This window comes from Salvelinus namaycush, chromosome 13 (assembly GCF_016432855.1).
Source record: "Salvelinus namaycush isolate Seneca chromosome 13, SaNama_1.0, whole genome shotgun sequence".
Classification (NCBI taxonomy): Eukaryota; Metazoa; Chordata; class Actinopteri; order Salmoniformes; family Salmonidae; genus Salvelinus; species Salvelinus namaycush.
The window spans coordinates 7,436,505-7,454,132 of record NC_052319.1 but is presented as its reverse complement, the minus strand read 5'-3'; the positions used below and the strand labels follow the sequence as shown (position 1 = coordinate 7,454,132).

The 17,628-nt window shown below is 44.4% G+C and overlaps 1 protein-coding gene across 2 annotated transcripts in view; it reads right to left on the bottom strand.

Moving 5' to 3' along the window:
* LOC120057835 (double-stranded RNA-specific editase 1-like) overlaps positions 1 to 7,612 on the bottom strand; it is a 42,149-nt gene extending 34,537 nt beyond the window's left edge. Inside the window, exons 1-3 of one of the 2 annotated variants that reach the window (XM_039006299.1) lie at positions 7,564 to 7,612; positions 3,498 to 4,423; positions 745 to 859 (exon numbers count right to left, since the gene is read on the bottom strand). In XM_039006299.1, coding sequence (XP_038862227.1) covers positions 745 to 859; positions 3,498 to 4,423; positions 7,564 to 7,591 — 1,069 coding nt within the window. In that variant the 5' untranslated portion in view covers positions 7,592 to 7,612. The remainder of the gene's footprint in view (positions 1 to 744; positions 860 to 3,497; positions 4,424 to 7,563) is intronic. The other variant, XM_039006298.1, reaches the window with a different exon arrangement.
* Between the last annotated feature and the right edge of the window lie 10,016 nt (positions 7,613 to 17,628).

Here is a 17,628-nt window from a genome sequence, read left to right as displayed (position 1 = left end):
TACAGTTTCTGCTCTGACATGCACTGTCAACTGTGGGACATTATATAGACAACTGTGTTTCTTTCTAAATCGTGTCCAAACAATTTGATTGTACACAGGTAGACTTCAAATCAAGTTGTAGTGACGTCAAGGAATTATCAAAGGAAATGAGATGCACCTGAGCTCCTAGGGGTGTGAATACTTATGTAAATGAGATATGAATGCATTTCATTATCAATACAACTTTTGATTTTTTTTATTCTAAAAACATGTTCTCACTTTGTCATTATGGGGTATTGTGTGTAAATGGGTAAGAACAAAATCTATTGAATCTTTTGAATTCAGGATGTAACAACACCATGTGGATTAAGTCACGGGTTATGAATACTTTCTGAAGGAACTGTAGTTTCTTATGTACGCATACAAATATGCGCATGTGTATTTTTGTAATAAAAAAATAAAAAATATGAATAGGAAATGAGGCTTACAAAGCCAATGATGAACAGCAGCATCATGCACTATCATGGACCCACGAACTCAAAATGAAAACTGATGTGCACAATGATTGAGAGGTTGTGCTAATCCCACCCATCATGCGGTTAAGAAGCTTAATTTCCTCCCATCTACACACATCAGCCTCTTGCAGACAGTATGGCTGTGTTTTTATGGTCTGTACAAATCCAGTGGTGTACCGTTTGGCGTCAGCATTGCTCCCTAGAGTGGAGAACGCAGTGTTTTCCCATTAGACCTAGTAACAAAGCGTACCTGTTGTCATGACGACCCCTGCCAGGACTTTCCGCCGCGCGTGGGGGGAAGTGAAGTTGTCCGTCAGCTCGCTGAACTTGTCCACAACCAGGCGAGAGACTGCGTCGGCGAGGACCTGGGACCGCACACACACACAGCAGAGATTTGACATGCAACACAACAACCACAGGCTTCAGGTAGAGGTTGCCTGTTTGGGATGAGTTTATCCTGCTCATTTCATCCTGCTCAATCAAGTGGGGGAGCTGATGACATCACGGATCAACAGTAAAAGTAAAAACATTTTAGCTGGAGGACCATTTGAAGCGTTCCTCCCTCAAGAAAAGAAGGAGAAGACAACTAGAGCACAGCCTTTGCAACTCAAGCAAGGAACCAACAGAAGAGCAACAAGCATAAGGACACCAACTCAGGACCAAAGGAACAACCTGAAGGAGGAACCTCAAATTAAACAGAAAGTACACACAGCCATCTCCTCCTCCATGCGGCCTGAACAATCAAAAAGCCACAACGGACTTTGATCACAGACGGAGTACAACATCATTTAATGTTCAGGATCTCGAGGTCTTCACTTCTTGTCTTACATTCTATGTCCTACCTTTTCATGATCATTTTCATTATGTTTGCAAATATTTCGATGTGTTATTAAATGCTGATTGTAATAAAGAAATTGTGTGTCTATTCTGGGTAAAGAACTTGTGTAAATATTTAGATTCGTGTTATTAAATGCAGAAAAGGATTACAACCAAGGAGAGGCAACGGCTGAAGGGGCACAAATTAACAAAATGAGTTCAAATATCACTTCCCCGATACTTCAGAGTCACCCAGTTGGAGCGGGGATAATTTGACTTCTGAATTCCGCGGGTTGGTTGCAGGCAGTGCAGAAACGTGTGGACGTCTCTGTTATCCTCTGGGGAACAAAACAGCCTGCCAAAAACAGTGAGGCAATTCCAGTCTGGCAATAACTAACAGGGTATTCTATCACTCATGTTTCCCTGATTTTCTAATTAGCCCCGTCCATATGGAGCGCTCGGTTGATGGTAAATTGAATAAATATTAACCGACAGAGAATTAATAGACCAATTAGCAGGTGCAGAATCATTGACACGAGCTGCCTGTTTGAAGGAAGCAGACCGATGACAAGTGGAGGGAGAGTAAAGAAAGAAAAAAGCGGGAAATGTTCCTGGGGGGAAAAGACAATTGAAGCCATTGACAGTCTGTCCCACGAGCTGCTTACTTGTGCAGACTGCACTCTCTCTGCACACACCGGCAGGACTGACAGTCACTTCTGTGATGACCAATCCCCATCCTCACCCCCAATTCTTATCAAACTGAACCAAGCTATATTGAGTCTTCGAAAAGAGCAGGCTTTAGAAAGGGACACCTTCTTTCAACACCTGTAAGGCTGGGTTTACACTCCAAGCATTACCAGTAGCAAAACGTGTGTGTGGTAAAGTCACAAAGCAGTTACGGAGCACGACTAGTGGAGTGCAAATCCAGCCAAAGGGATGAAGTTGAGCTAGATACAGTCCGACTCCCAGCTACAACACCCCAATAAACGTTTACTAAAACCTAGCCCTAACCACGGACTCAAGCTCGAGACACAACTCTGTCCCAAAACAATGTGTGAGTGGCACTGTACCATCGTATTACATTTGAAGAAAAATCACATTCAATTTTGAAAGTGTTTAAAAAAAACATCTTCAGAAAGGGTGCGTTTATTCAGGCTAACAAGTGAAGTAAACAAGACTTAAGTAAAAATAATTGCATTTCAGATTTCCTACAAAATCAACCCTAACTCTAAACTCTGGGAACCCCTTTGAGTGCCTCAATTGAATAGGTGTCACATCTAGGTAGGAAAGAGCCTGGACAGTCAATAGTGGTTGTTTCGACAAGACTTAAAAAGGAGATGTAAATGAAGATGCTATTTCCTGGTGTTCTCAGCTGGCGATTAGGGGAGCCTGATTGGGAGATGCGTAAATAGATGTCTCGCATGCATACACACCATCTCGGCACTAAAGCGCCGTACATTTTCAACTCATCTATCATCCGTCGGGCCTGATAATTTCATCTTCATGTTCAATGAATGTCTCAAACCCAGTGATGACTGGCAAGAGCACCAAATGTTCCCGTGGGGGAACTTTCATAAAGAAAAGACTTTAAAATATGAGGTAGTAGAGGCACTGAAGTTCTTTAGATAAGCTCGAAGACCTTATGATTGAGAATAGATATTGTTAATTCCATTTGTGAAAACACCTTTGTGTCCTCAGCTTTAAAACCATATAAGCCAATTGAAAGTTTCCTCGGTTTACAATATAACAAAGACCTATTCTCAAACTCATTCTCAGCAGATGGGTTTCTTTGACCAAAACATCCAGATATTTATAAATATTTTATGCACTCCCATATAAAAAAAAAAAAAATCACAACAGTTTGAGAAAGCCTTGCATAAGTGTTTTGGCTATCCATAATGTATTACAGAGAAGGCATACTTTCTGGGGAAGCTCTGTTTTGGACTCTAGGGTGTTAGACCTTTGTGCTCGAGGGCATAAGTGCCGGGATTCCTTTGTTCAGCGCCTGAAAACATTACATGTAGAGTATAAACCGTGGCACTCATTCCCATTAAAAACGGTTCACCCTGTTTTTTTTCCACAGTCAGTGAGGTGCAGATACAATTTTGGTGCTATGACCTGTTCTAAAAGGGTCTTGACTGGGGGCAGAGAGGGCTAGTTCAGAGGGACCTAGGTTTGGGCTCTTACCTGGGGTAGGTGGAGCTGCAGTCCCTCTCTGGGGATGGGCTGTCGGGAGGGCGTCTGGTCCAGCTGCATGTTGAAGAGGGCTGAGAGGGCTGCCTGGGCGGCCCGGGCCTTGGCCAGCTTCTTGTTTCGTCCAGAGCCCTCAAACTGCTGTGAGTCCACCGACACCTGCATGACAAAGTTCTTTGCATGGCTCTCGCCGCTCTCGGACAAAAAGTCATACTTGAGGCCCGGCCTCAGCTCATTGAGGATCATGACAGGGTTCTTGCCGCTCGAGGGCGAGGTGAAGGATGAGGGAGGGGGCAACAGGGCCTGGGCTAAGTTAGCACCTGGGTTGGAAGAAATGGAGTACTCTCCCAGCGAGTTTAAGCAGCCGCTGCCATTGGAGCCCAGGTAAAAGGAGTCCTCGGGCTGTGCGGGCGTCTCAAACCCGTTGAAGAGCATGTCTGGGAAGTCGGCCTGGTCGGATGTGAAGTCCGTGTTGACTGTCAGTGTCCGGCCCATAGCCAGGTGCGCTTCGGAGGCGTTGGGGAACTGGACAAAGGAGCGCAGGGCCTTCTCTGCCGCATTCAGCTTGGCCTTCTTCTTGGTGGGACCTGAGCCCTCGAACAGCTGCCCGTTGACCTCGACGGTCATGACAAACACGGGAGCGTGGACTGGACCCGTTTGAGACAGCAGCTTATACAGCAGCCCCGGCTTAATTTCATTCAGCTGCATAAGGGCATTCTTGGGTAGAACCGGGCCTGGCGTTTTCTTACGCTTCTTGGCCCGGAACTTGGAGTGCGTGTGGCCATTGTTTCCCTCCTCTAAGGGACGCTTCCTGCTGCCCCCGCCACTGCCGTTGGGGAGCTGCTCAGCCACAGCCTCCCCCTCTTTGGAGGAGACGTTGTCCAGGTTACGGTTTTCCTTTACGTCGGTGCTGCTCGAACCTGCGGTGCCCAGAAAGAGTAACTTACAACGCCTTCGTTGCAGGATCTTGTAAATGTAAAATTTATAGATTCCTATATCACTCTTTGGAACTGAACTGGTGATGTGTGCTATGTTTATTTGTTAGAGAGGCTTAACTGATATCACATTGACCCCAAAGTATAAAACATACACCTCAAGAGGGAAATCCATTTAGCAATTAAGCTTTGGCAAAATAGCCAATCATTGTCATAATGATAGGACTGTACTTTCTTGGATATTCAAGGGAAGTTGGATTCTATGGCATTGCGAGAAGGATTTAATCTATACAATAACTATGCAAATGGGGAAATAAGTGATAGGAAATATTGTAAAAAAATCAGGCCAGCACAACAAAATAAATATTGAGTTCCTCCCCTCTACATAAGGGAGAACTAGTTGCATTTGCTAGCCGTGGTCAGGCAGGTTTCTGTTGATATGTCAGTTTAGGGAGGGGTCAGGGGGGAAATATGTGGAAGAGTTGGGGTACGCACACACACGCATACGAACACACTGCTCTTCACTTTACAGGCAGATTTGATTACATGTTCTTCACCCCACAAGTACCGTTACTCTTATCTGCTGGCTTTTTAATGATAGGTTGGCGTTAGAGTGCTGAGCTAGCTCTCATAATAGTGGTATTGCCACTCTAGAATATTGTAAGGAGCACACATCACCAGGTCCTGTTGGCAAAGCGGATGGAATGTTGGCAAAATTTTCATTTATAACATCCTCCAGCAAAGGCTTGATAGGTTACTCCTTTCGGTACTCAGGGGAGAGAGAACCGGCAGTGCAAATTACAGGGTTTATTGGGAAGATGGAGGGGTGCAGGGAAGAGTGTGAGGAAGAGCAAGGAAAGAGGACACATTCCGCAAGACCAACAAAGTCTGACAAGGATGAAAGGGTCCAACCTGAGATTACAAACCTCCGAGACGTTTTTAGATCTTTAGACAACCTAATTGATCTGATAACCATTACTTTCTGGTAACGCAGAGCTCTACTTTTCAAAAACATATCAAACTAGATGAGATCAGAGCTCTTCAGAGGCTCTGTTGGGGTTTCCATCGACTTCCGAACACAGAATCCGTAGCTTCAGACGGGCGCTGATGTTCGTCGAGTTTCTGCATACTAAAATAGAGGGCACATCCCACAAGCAAGACAAAAAAATCCTGCTCTCACGTGTTTCCAAATTCTAGTCTCTTATATACCCAGACTAATATTGAGCCCTATCCCTCCTTATTATGTGCCCATGCCTTTTTTTCGTTTTTTTTTTCATTTAACTAGGCAAGTCAGTTAAGAACAAATTCTTATTTCCAATGACGACCTAGGAACAGTGGGTTAACTGCCTTGTTCAAGGATGTTCTTTAATAGCCTTAAAGGATGTTCCACTCAAACGAAAATGTACATTACTTCATTTACTTTGGATGCAGTTGATTCCAGTTTTCAGATATGTATTTGCCTCGTGTGATTTAAGGTACAGTATGTATACATTACGCAACATGGAAGTGTGTGAGTGTTTTTCGGAGGAGGTCTTGAAGGTGGGGAGTATCCCTGACACATTGAGAATAGGCCGGTGGACTCAGGGGTAGCCATGCACAAGCCAGGCAAGAAGGAGTCTTAACAAGGGGATGTAAGGGAAATAACTACAAAGGAGAAAAACCAAAGGCATGAATACTGTAACATTAATAAGTGGCTTTTGCCATTATAGATCGTGTACAAAACATTAAGAACACCTGCTCTTTCCATGACAGACTGACCAGGTGAATCAAGGTGAAAGCTATGATCCCTTATTGATGTCACTTGTTAAATCCACTTCAAATCAGTGTAGGTGAAGGGGAGGAGACAGGTTAAAGAAGGATTTTTAAGCCTTGAGACATGGATTGTAGATGTGTGCCATTCAGATGGTGAATGGGCAAGATAAAATATTTAAGTGCCTTTGAACGAGGTATGGTAGTAGGTGCCAGGTGCACCGGTTTGTGTCAAGAACTGAAATGCTGCAGGGTTTTTCCACGCTCAACAGTTTCCCGTGTGTATCAAGAATGGTCCACCGCCCAAAGGACATCCAGCCAACTTGACACAACTGTGGGAAGCATTGGAGTCAACATGGGCCAGCATCCCTGTGGAACGCTTTCGACGCCCTCTAGAGTCGATACCCAGATACCCGATACCCGAATTGAGGCTGTTCTGAGGGCAAAAAGGAAACTCAATATCAGGAAGGTGATCTTAGTGTTTCGTACACTCAGTGAAAGTTGACTTTTGAGTCAATTAATACTTAGGCCTAATTACTTTCATTTCAGTACAGCTACAGAAAATGTAAATGTCTCGTCGATTTACCTTGATATTATTTTCAACGCTTTTGCGTGTTTTGAATGTCAGTGAGCATATCAGTGGGTATGTTCCGAACACTGTTTTTCAAACTGGAATCCAGCTGGTATGAATGCGAGCATACTTGAGGAACAAACAAATATGATGGACTCCTCCTGGTGTTCAAGTAAATTACACATTTCCATTGCTCAAAGTAATCTGTTTTGTAGCCATCTTTACAGTGGCCAACTAACCTGGAGATAAATGATAACAATAGTTCCAGTATCAAAACTCCATGAAATGTCCCCCTCTGCTTTGAGCCAGTTGCTGGCGTTTTGGATTTTTTTTTTTACAGAAATCGGCCAATTGTAATGAAGGTGACATTGTCAGCAGGCCCTCAGCGTGAAACCGGTACGTGAAACTACAATGGCAACCATCCATTTCATCCTGGGATAGACCAGGCAGCCATTTCTTCTGTCTGTTCAGAGAGGTGGGGATCTAGGGCAGAGACTCATTCATAGGCACGGCTGCTGGATGGAGCTCAGGGCTCAGATTCCTCCCAAAATGTCCAATTAAATTTGAATGTGTGAGTGAGGATGACATTTTTTAAAAGGGTGTGCATAGAGCAATATAAGTTGAATCCAAGGAATTTATTGAGTTCTGCAGTGAGTTTCCTGTATGTGCGGTGCTTGTAGTTTGTGTATGTCCTTTGTGTATGTCCTTTGTGTGTGTGTGTGTGTCTAAGCAGGGGAGCCAGTAAGGGAACAAATGGACACAGGCAGACAAACAATTGGACAAAGAGAGAGACGGACACACTCACTCATGTTCTCCTCTTCATCCACGTCCATGGTGAAGAGCTTCTGCTGGGGCCGGGGCTGCCGAGCTCCGGCTCCACCTGAGAGCAACACGAGAAGAAGGGACGGTCAGTCAAACTCAACCTAGATGTCTCTACCACAAATAACACACGTGCCCATGTGAACACACAAACACGTACAACTATAATAGAGGGGACCAAGTGTGGGGGGGATATGTCTGGGTTCCTTCCCTAACGGGCAGCAGCTGCTGAAAGTGTATAAAAAAAATAAATCAAGATATTCATATGTACACACACCCACACCCATACCCACGACCAGTGCAGTGAGAGGAAAATGACACAGCCAGGTTAAGCCTACGGTGAGTGTATAAATATTCAGAGGTGAATACTAATCTGGGCGAGAGAGGAGAGGAGGCCCGGTGCTGACAGGCCGTAATAGTCGGAAGCAGTGTATTGTGACTTTAATATCCGTTCGATTAGACCTCATTTCCAGCTGCCTGCCGGGAGATATACAGCCATTGACATGGACATGCCTTTTAGCCGGGCGTGACACAGACAGCCATTTATCCGGCGGTAGAAAATGCACTACAGTACACGAACAGTTGTACCGTACAGCAAAGCCGGTGGATTTCTAGGTGAGCAGAATTGGGTTCATGCACTTGGTATCTGCGTGAGATGGTTCTCTGCAGGTGAATGCGGTGTCTGGCCATCAGTCACCAAGGAAAGACCTGGAATCTATCCTGAGATTTCTACTGCGATCATACTTGAAATCTTTAAGTCATACATCAAGAACACACAGTTGTACTGGAGGATTGCCTGTGAGCCCTAACTATCTCAAGAGGGAAATGATCTACTGTTAAAGCACTCAATATGTATTACTCTGGGGACATTGAACAAATATATTTACAGTACCAGTCAACAATTTGGACACACCTACTTATTCAAGGGTTTTTATTTATTTGTTTTACTATTTTATGCATTGTAGAATAATAGTTTAGACATCAACTATGAAATAACACATATGGAATCATGCAGTAACCAAAAAAGTGTTAAACAAATTGAAATATATTTTAGATTCTTCACAGTAGTCACCCTTTGCCTTGATGACAGCTTTGCACACTCTTGGCATTCTCCAAAACAGCTTCATGAGGAATGATTTTCCAACAGTCTTGAAGGAGTTTCCACATATGCTGAGCACTTGTTGGCTGCTTTTCCTTCACTCTGCGGTCCAACTCATCCCGAACCATCTCAATTGGGTTGAGGTTGGGTGATTGTGGAGGCCAGGTCATCTGATGCATCTCCATCACTATCCTTCTTGGTCAAATAGTCCTTACACAGCCTGGGGATGTGTTTTGGGTCATTGCCCTGTTGAAAAACAAATGACCGTCCAACTAAACAGATGGGATGGCGTATAGCTGTAGAATTCTGTGGTAGCCATGCTGGTTAAGTGTGCCTTAAATTCTAAATATATCACAGACAGTGTCACCAGCAAAGCACCCCTACACCATCACATCTCCTCCTTCCTGCTTCACGGTGGGAACCACACATGCGGAGATCATCCGGTCACCTTCTCCGCGACGACACGGCAGTTGGAACCAAAAACCTCTAATTGGGACTCATCAGACCAAAGGACAGATTTCCACCGGTCTAATGTCGATTGCTCATGTTTCTTGGCCCAAGCAAGTCTCTTCTTATTATTGGTGTCCTTTAGGAGTGGTTTCTTTGCAGCAATTCAATCACGAAGGCCTGATTCACACAGTCTCCTCTGAACAGTTGATATTGAGATGTCTGTTACTTGAACTCTGCAAAGCATTTATTTGGGCTGCAATATGAGGTGCAGTTAACTATAATGAACTTATCCTCTGCAGCAGAGGTAACTCTGGGTCTTCCTTTCCTGTGGTGGTCCTCATGAGAGCTAGTTTTATCATAGCTCTTGATGGTTTTTGCGACTGCTCTTGAAGAAACGTTCAAAGTTCTTGAAATTTTCCGTATTGACTGACCTTTGTCTTAAAGTAATGATGGACTGTCGTTTCTTTTATCTGAGCTGTTCTTGCCATATGGACTTGGTCTTCTACCAAATAGGGCTATCTTCTGTATACCACCCCTACCATGTCACAACACAACTGATTGGCTCAAATGCATTAGGAAATAAATTCTACAACTTTTAACAAGGCACACCTGCTAATTGAAATGCATTCCAGGTGACTACCTCATGAAGCTGGTTGAGAGAATGCCAAGAGTGTGCAAAGCTGTCATCAAGGCAAAGGGTGGCTACTTTGAAGAATCTAAAATCTAAAATATATTTTGATTTGTTTAACACTATTTTGGTTGTTACATGATTCCATATATGTTATTTCATAGTTTTGACATCTTCACTACTATTTTGCAATGTAGAAAATAGTAAAAAAAGAAGAAAGAAACCCTTGAATGAGTAGGTGTCCAAACTTTTGACTGATACTGTGTGTTTTCAGAACCTGTTAAATTTATGTTGAATTTTATATTAGGTTGTTACCAAATGTGATGAATTATTTGAATCTTTTACCAAGAAGTAACAGATAATTCTACTACATATATCAACTTTCCAATTCCAGTCTTAAATAGCAGTGTTGATCATGTTCGTATTGAACATAGCCCAGATCCAGGCCCAGACATGAACACCCAAGGGTGTGCGTAGTTTGTTTCTGGCCTAGAAAGAAATGCTCTTTGCTAATAATCACATTCTTATGGGGATATATTTTCTGTTTTCCCCAGTCCAATGTACTGGTCTTTATTCTTGAGCATCTATAGTATGTAACATATGTAGAAACTATGACGGCCATGTGTACAACAGTCGTTCTTCCATGGAACCACTTAAACTAGAACTTCGACAACTAGAAAAAAATCATTGCATAGAACATTTCATGTCAGCCCTTTAGCGAAGTAAGTCGATGAGAATTTCTCTTTTAAAATAACATCCTAGTAGTCAAGAGGTGAACGGAACAGGAGACACACGCAATTAACACACACGTGCCGGTCTAACAGCTTGGTCCCCCTGAAACTACAGTAAAAGTGAAGCAGGATTGCCGAGATCATGATGAACCCAATGATAGAGAGCGCGTGATGATGACGGGGAGCAGATTGTGCTGATTCCATCTCTCTGCCTTGTTCCCATGCACCATTCCTCATGACCGACACGTTAAGCTAAATTAAATGGCCTAATTAATCATGGCTAATGGTGGGTGACAGCAAATATGCTAGCACAATTATGACCCTATTAAAGACTAATATTCAGTCCTATGATTGAAAATGAAAAGGGGCGGTTGTGAGGGGGTTAGTTGGGTGGGGGTAGGAGGGATTATATGTTTTAGGTAGCCAAGTCAAACTCCAGCCAGGTGTCCTTCCTTCGTCCAATGATTCCCCATCCTCCCCCCCACCCTGCACCTCCCCACCTTGTACCCTATTTCACCCGAAGGCTTGAACGCTAAATGCCTCTTTTGGCAATTAGAGGTTTCGAGATTCGCCCATTTAGGCTGGCTCGTGCGCCCGTCGCTTTTTATTACGGAGGTCTCGGAGCCGTTTCACCGCTTCACTCACGAGCCGCTCATGAATCAGTAAGCAGCCGTGAGATCTGTCCCAATCTAAGGCCAGTGCATCTACAGCATCCATAAAAAACTAAGCTGTAAGGACAAATAAAATCCAGTGGTGAGTTAGGGCCAAGGACACAACAAAGGCAGAACCAGAGACCTGTCTGGTCATTCAGCCCAACTAACTAATAAGTTGTCTGTCGATGATCTGAGGGGAAAGTCTTGTTAGGGTATTAGTGGCATCACGTTATGCCTCAGTAGCCAGATAAAGGGTGCCAGGCCGGGGTACCAGAGTGCTGGATGGCCAGCTCAGCCCTGCTTAGACCCAGTGTTAGCACAGCTGCATCTGTTTGGCCTCAGTGTTTGCCCACAGTCAATCCACAGAGGCCGCATTTAACCAGCTGCTTTTTTGCTCCACATGGGTCAGTGGCTGTAAAAAAAGTAATCGATTTAGAGAGGAGCATCCTGACCAGTGGTGCAAAGTACTGAAGTAAAAATACTTTAAAGTACTACTTAAGTATAGATACCCCAAAAAACAACTTTACTTTTTATATTTTTGACAACTTTTACTCCACTACATTCCTGAAGATAATATGTTTCTTTAACTCCATACATTTTTCACTGGCACCCAAAAGTAGTTGTTACATTTTGAATGCTCAGGCAGGACAGCAATACTGTCCAATTCACGTACCTTTTCACGTACCTTTTTCCTGGCTGTCCGTACATTTTAAAAACAAGAACATCAAGGGCCCTCCCGAGTGGCGCAGCGGTTTAAGGCACTGTGCTAGCTGCGTTACTACAGATCCTGGTTCGATACAGCCGGCCGCGACCGGGAGGCCCCTTGATGTTCTTGTTTTTAAAATATACGGACAGCCAGGGACACACTCAGACATGATGCTAAGCACAATTGGCCCAGCGTCATCCAGGTCCCATCGCGCTCTAGCGACTCCTGTGGCGGGCCGGGCGCAGTGCACGCTGACACGGTCGTCAGGTGTACGCCGTTTCCTCCGACACATTGGTGCGGCTGGCTTCCGGGTTAAGTGCGCAGTGTGTCAAGAAACAGTGCGGCTTGGCAGGGTTGTGTTTTGGAGGACGCACGGCTCTCAACCCTCACCTCTCCCGAGTCCGTACGGGAGTTGCAGCGATGGGACAAGACTAACTACCAATTGGATATGATGAAAATTGGGTTACAATTTTTGGTGGGGAATAAATAAAAAACTAAGACGATTATACCACCTGGTTTGCTTAATATAAGGAATTTTACTCAAGTATGACAATTGAGTACTTTTTCCACCACTGGTTCTGACCAGGTCTCAACTTTCATACTGAAGAGAGATTCCTTCCAAATTCCTATGATTCAATAGGGTGTTCTTTAGCATTAAAATTGCTGGGCGCAAATTGGTGTCAGCGATCAGCGTGTCGTGTCAGTGTTCCACTCTGGCTACGGGAAGTAAGAAAGGCGAGTCATTGACACGACGGCGACACAACTACAACGATTGCCATATCAATTTAAGTGAAGAACAACGTTGACTTCTGGGTCATAACCTTCAGTCTCAACGCTAAAGATGTTCAACGTTCAAGCTCAACCAGTAGATTATGCGTATGATTATTAGATTCTTATTATCGGGTTAGAGGTCTTGCACTGGTAGATAAATGTGTGCTCCTCTTCTTTATTCCTTACGCCAAACAATACCATATCCCACCAGTTGTGAAAGGGGCTGGTTTCAGAAGTATTTCAATGGATGGTTGGGGCGAGGGAGGGAGGGGGGTGAGAAAAGATGAGAAAGAAGATGAGAAAACTCAAATTCAATCTCGACGGCGTGAGGGCCTGAGGGAAATAAGGTGTTTTGATTTGTCTTTCATCCCTCGCTTTCGCTGCGGTGGAGCGATAGCACGGCGCCTCCGTGGAGGGAGCTGCAGCCGCCGGAACAGGGAAAGGGCGAATGGAGAGAGGGAGGGAGAGGAGAGAAACAGAAAATGCAATCCTATTCTAGGTACAAGAGAATCATTATGTCTCCTAAAAAAATAAGGATAGGCCTGCCCTTGAAAGGCAGTGGGAGGTGAACAGTCAAGCCAAACGCTGGTAGAGGTTGAGTGATGGGGGGGGGGGGGGGGGGGAGAGAGGAGGAGTAACTTAGGTAATAAAAAGATAGCATGAAGGCAGAGGTGCATGAAAATAAGTACATTTCTGTCCAGTGCAACAGGCAAAGTATTCTGTGAAGTCCAACAAGTCTGCAATTTACACTTACCATCCATAAAGTAAAAAAGGTCAATGTATACATTTCTATGGTCAGGAGCAAAAAATGTCTGCAACCTGTAACCACAATGCATTATTAACAGCCTTAATGGAGCATTGGCAATGCCATGGGTGTAATTGGTCAAATGAAAGTGTGTTGTCTTTTGATTGAGCTTCTGACAGGGCTTGTGGCTTGTGATTGGTCAATTGGTCTACTGACAATTTGATTGTTTTTTTATTTGTACAGTGACATGAGTGCTCAGGTCAGGGGCTCTCCCTCAGTGAAGCACCACTTCGTAATTCACCCTAAATGGCCTGCTCTTTACATCGATTGAGCTACGGGGCACACTTTTACACTCAACATCTGCTGCTGCTGCTACTACTCTGTTCTTTATTTGACTTTTATCATTATCTATCCAGATGCCTAGTCACTTTACCATGTCTTCATGTACATATCTACCTCAAATACCTTATCATTATCTATCCAGATGCCTAGTCACTTTACCCTGTCTTCATGTACATATCTACCTCAAATACCTTATCATTATCTATCCAGATGCCTAGTCACTTTACCCTGTCTTCATGTACATATCTACCTCTTTCTGCACATTGATCTGGTACTGGTACTCCCCGTATATAGCGCCATTCTTGTGTATTTTATTATATTATATCCTCATGTTACTATTCTTTTTAAACTCTGCATCGTTGGGAAGGGCTCTCAAGCGAGCATTTCACGGTAAGTCGCCACCAGTTGTATTCGGCGCATGTGACAAATGCAATTTGATTTGACATGGAACTTAGCGAATGCCACTTTCTAATGGGAATCCATAACCTCTCCCTCCAACTAATTTCCCCCACCGTAAATCAAAACAACCCAGCCCTTCGGACGGAAAAAAGCCGCTCAAAAAGCCATTCAAGATGTGCCTCTCAGCCACTGCGTGTTGGAGGAGCTCTCTCTTTAGTGTTTCTTTCATGCTGCCTTTAAAAGCTTGACAACACTGACTTAAGCCCGAAGCACTGAAGGAATCCTCACCGACACAAACTGCATTAAGAGAACATTTCATACAGAAAGCCTGCCATCGATTTTCGAATCCCCAATGGTCAGACATGTTGGTGTGACCGCCCACAGCATGTAGGAGACACGAGACGAGCAAGGAATTAGGCCTGCTTGGCAGCTCTGCGCCTGTTGTAAACACTCAGACACAGAAACAAATGCGCAAGCAAACATGCTGCACACTAGTGATACTGAAAATATCCACTGCACACCCGGACAGGCTCACAAAACTGACTATTTCAGGACCATAGACAGAGAAACACCAATACAGACTGCTCCATACAAATATACCACGACCACATAAGCAAACCAGTAGAAGACACTGTTCAATCTAAATCTCTATCCAAAAGTTTCCCGGAATAAGGGAAAACAATTTTCTTCCCCCAAGAAATACATCCACATGTGTATTCTAACAGCAAAATAGGGGTCATCTTACACCAAAAACTGAGAGTCAGAGAGAAAAGAGTATCAATATGAATTTTTTATTTGATGGTTTTATGTGAGGTTGCCTTTCACAGGTCACATGGAGCGGCTGGTCAGGAGTGAGAGCAGGTTATAAGCACGCACGCACGCACACAGACACACTAACCTCTCAAAACACTTGGGGTTTCTTTTATTAACACCACACACACTCTCCCTCTAAGTTTGACAAAACTCAGTCCTCACTACAGCACATGGAGCAGATTAGCTCTGGAGTGAAGACTGGAGAGACAGTTTGGGTCAAAAGCAAATACTTGAAATAATTTCTAAAACCTCAGAGACACACAGACAGAATTCATTTCTTAAAATGAACCAACAGTTAAAATAAATGAATGACACTGTTCTAAAACAAATCCTTCCTTCAGGTCTGGCATTAAGACCGCTCTCAACCAACTCTATAAGGCCATAAGCAAAGAAGAAAATGCTCACCCAGAAGCGGCGCTCCTAGTGGCCGGGGACTTTTATGCAGGCAAATAAATCAGTTTTACCACATTTTTACCAGCATGTCACAAGTGCAACCAGGGGGCAAAAAATCCTAGACCACCTTCACTCCACGCACAGAGACGCATACAAAGCTCTCCCCCGCCCTCCATTTGGCAAATCTGACCATAATTCTATCCTCCTGATTCCTGCTTACAAGCAAATACTAAAGCAGGCAGTACCACTGACTCCCTCAATATGGAAGTGGTCAGATGACGTGGATGCTACACTACAGGACTGTTTTGCTAGCACAGACTGGAATATGTTCCGGTATTCATCCAATGGCATTGAGGAATACACCACCTCAGTCATCAGCTTCATCAATAAGTGCATCGATGACGGCTGTACGTACATATCCCAACCAGAAGCCATGGATGACAGGCAACATCCGCATCGAGCTAAAGGCTAGAGCTGCCGCTGTCAAGGAGCGGGAGACTAATCCGGACGCTTATAAGAAATCCCGCTATGCCCGCAGACGAACCATAAAACAAGCTAAGCGTCAATACAGGATTAAGATTGAATCCTACTACACCGGCTCTGAAGCTCTTCGGATGTGGCAGGGCTTGAAAACTATTACGGACTACAAAGGGAAGCCCAGATGCGAGCTGTCCAGTGACGCGAGCCTACCAGACGAGCTAAATGCCTTTTATGCTCGCTTCGAGGCAAGCAACACTGAAGCATGCACGAGAGCACCAGCTGTTCTGGATGGCTGTGTGATAACAATCTCGGTAGCCGATGTGAACAAAACCTTTTAAACAGGTCAACATTCACAAAGCCGCTGGGCCAGACGGATTACCAGGTCGGGTACTCAAAGCATGGGCGGACAAACTGGCAAGTGTCTTCACTGACATTTTCAACCTCTCCCTGACCGAGTCTGTAATACCTACATGTTTCAAGCAGACCACCATAGTCCATGTGCCCAAGGAAGCGAATGTAACCTGCCTAAATGATTACCGCCCCTTCACTCAGTGGTGTGTACTTAGTCCCCTCCTGTATTCCCTGTTCACCCAAGACTGCGTGGCCAAACACGACTCCAACACCATAATTAAGTTTGCTGACAACACAACAGTGGTATGTCTGATCACCGACAACGATGGAGACGGCCTATAGGGAGGAGGTCAGAAAACTGGCAGTGTGGTGCCAGGATAACAACCGCTCCCTCAATGTGAGCAAAACAAAGGAGCTGATCGTGGACTACAGGAAAAAGGTGGGCCGAACAGGCCCCCATTAACATCGTCGGGGCTGTAGTGGAGCGGGTCGAGTGTTTCAAGTTCCTTGGTGTCCACATCACCAACAAACTATCATGGTCCAAACATACCAAGACAGTCGTGAAGAGGGCACGACAAAACCTTTTCCCCCTCAGGAGACTGAAAAGATTTGGCATGGGTCCCCAGATCCTCAAAAGGTTCTACAGCTGCACCATCGAGAGCATCCTGACCAGTTGCATCACCGCCTGGTATGGCAACTGCTCGGCATCTGACCATAATGCGGTACAGAGGGTAGTGCGAACGGCCCAGTACATCACTGGGGCCAAGCTTCCTGCCATCCAGGATCTATATAATAGGTGGTGTCAGAGGAAAGCCCATAGAATTGTCAGAGACTCCAGTCACCCAAGTTATAGACTGTTTTCTCTGCCACTGCACAGCAAATGGACCCGGAGCACCAAGTCTTGGACCAAAAGGCTCCTCAACAGCTTCTACCCCCAAGTCATTAGACTGCTGAACAATTCATAAAAATAGGCACCAGACAAATTACATTGTCCCCCTCCCTTTTGTACACTGCTGCTACTCGCTGTTTGTTTGTTATCTATGCATAGTCACTTCACCCCCACCTACATGGACAGATTACCTCAACTAGCCTGTACCCCCGCACACTGACTTGGTACCGGTGCCCCTTGTATATAGCCTCGTTATTGTTATTCTTATCGTGTTACTTTTTATTATTACTTTTTATTTTAGTCTACTTGGTAAATAATTTATTCTTCTTGAACTGCACTGTTGGTTAAAGGCTTGTAAGTATGCATTTCACGGTGAAGTCTAAACTTGTTGTATTCGGCGCATGTGGCAAATAAAGTTTGATTTGATCATGGTACTTGTGCTATTTGATAGGCGATGGCAATTTTTCTAGATTCTTATCCAATATCTTTTTGTCAATCAAACCATGGCGGATCAGTGATTTACTTTGAGAAAGGAGGTAATTGTAAAATAATTTGAAAGTGAACCAGTCAGGGATTTTGTAATGTTCAAGCCCATCGCTCT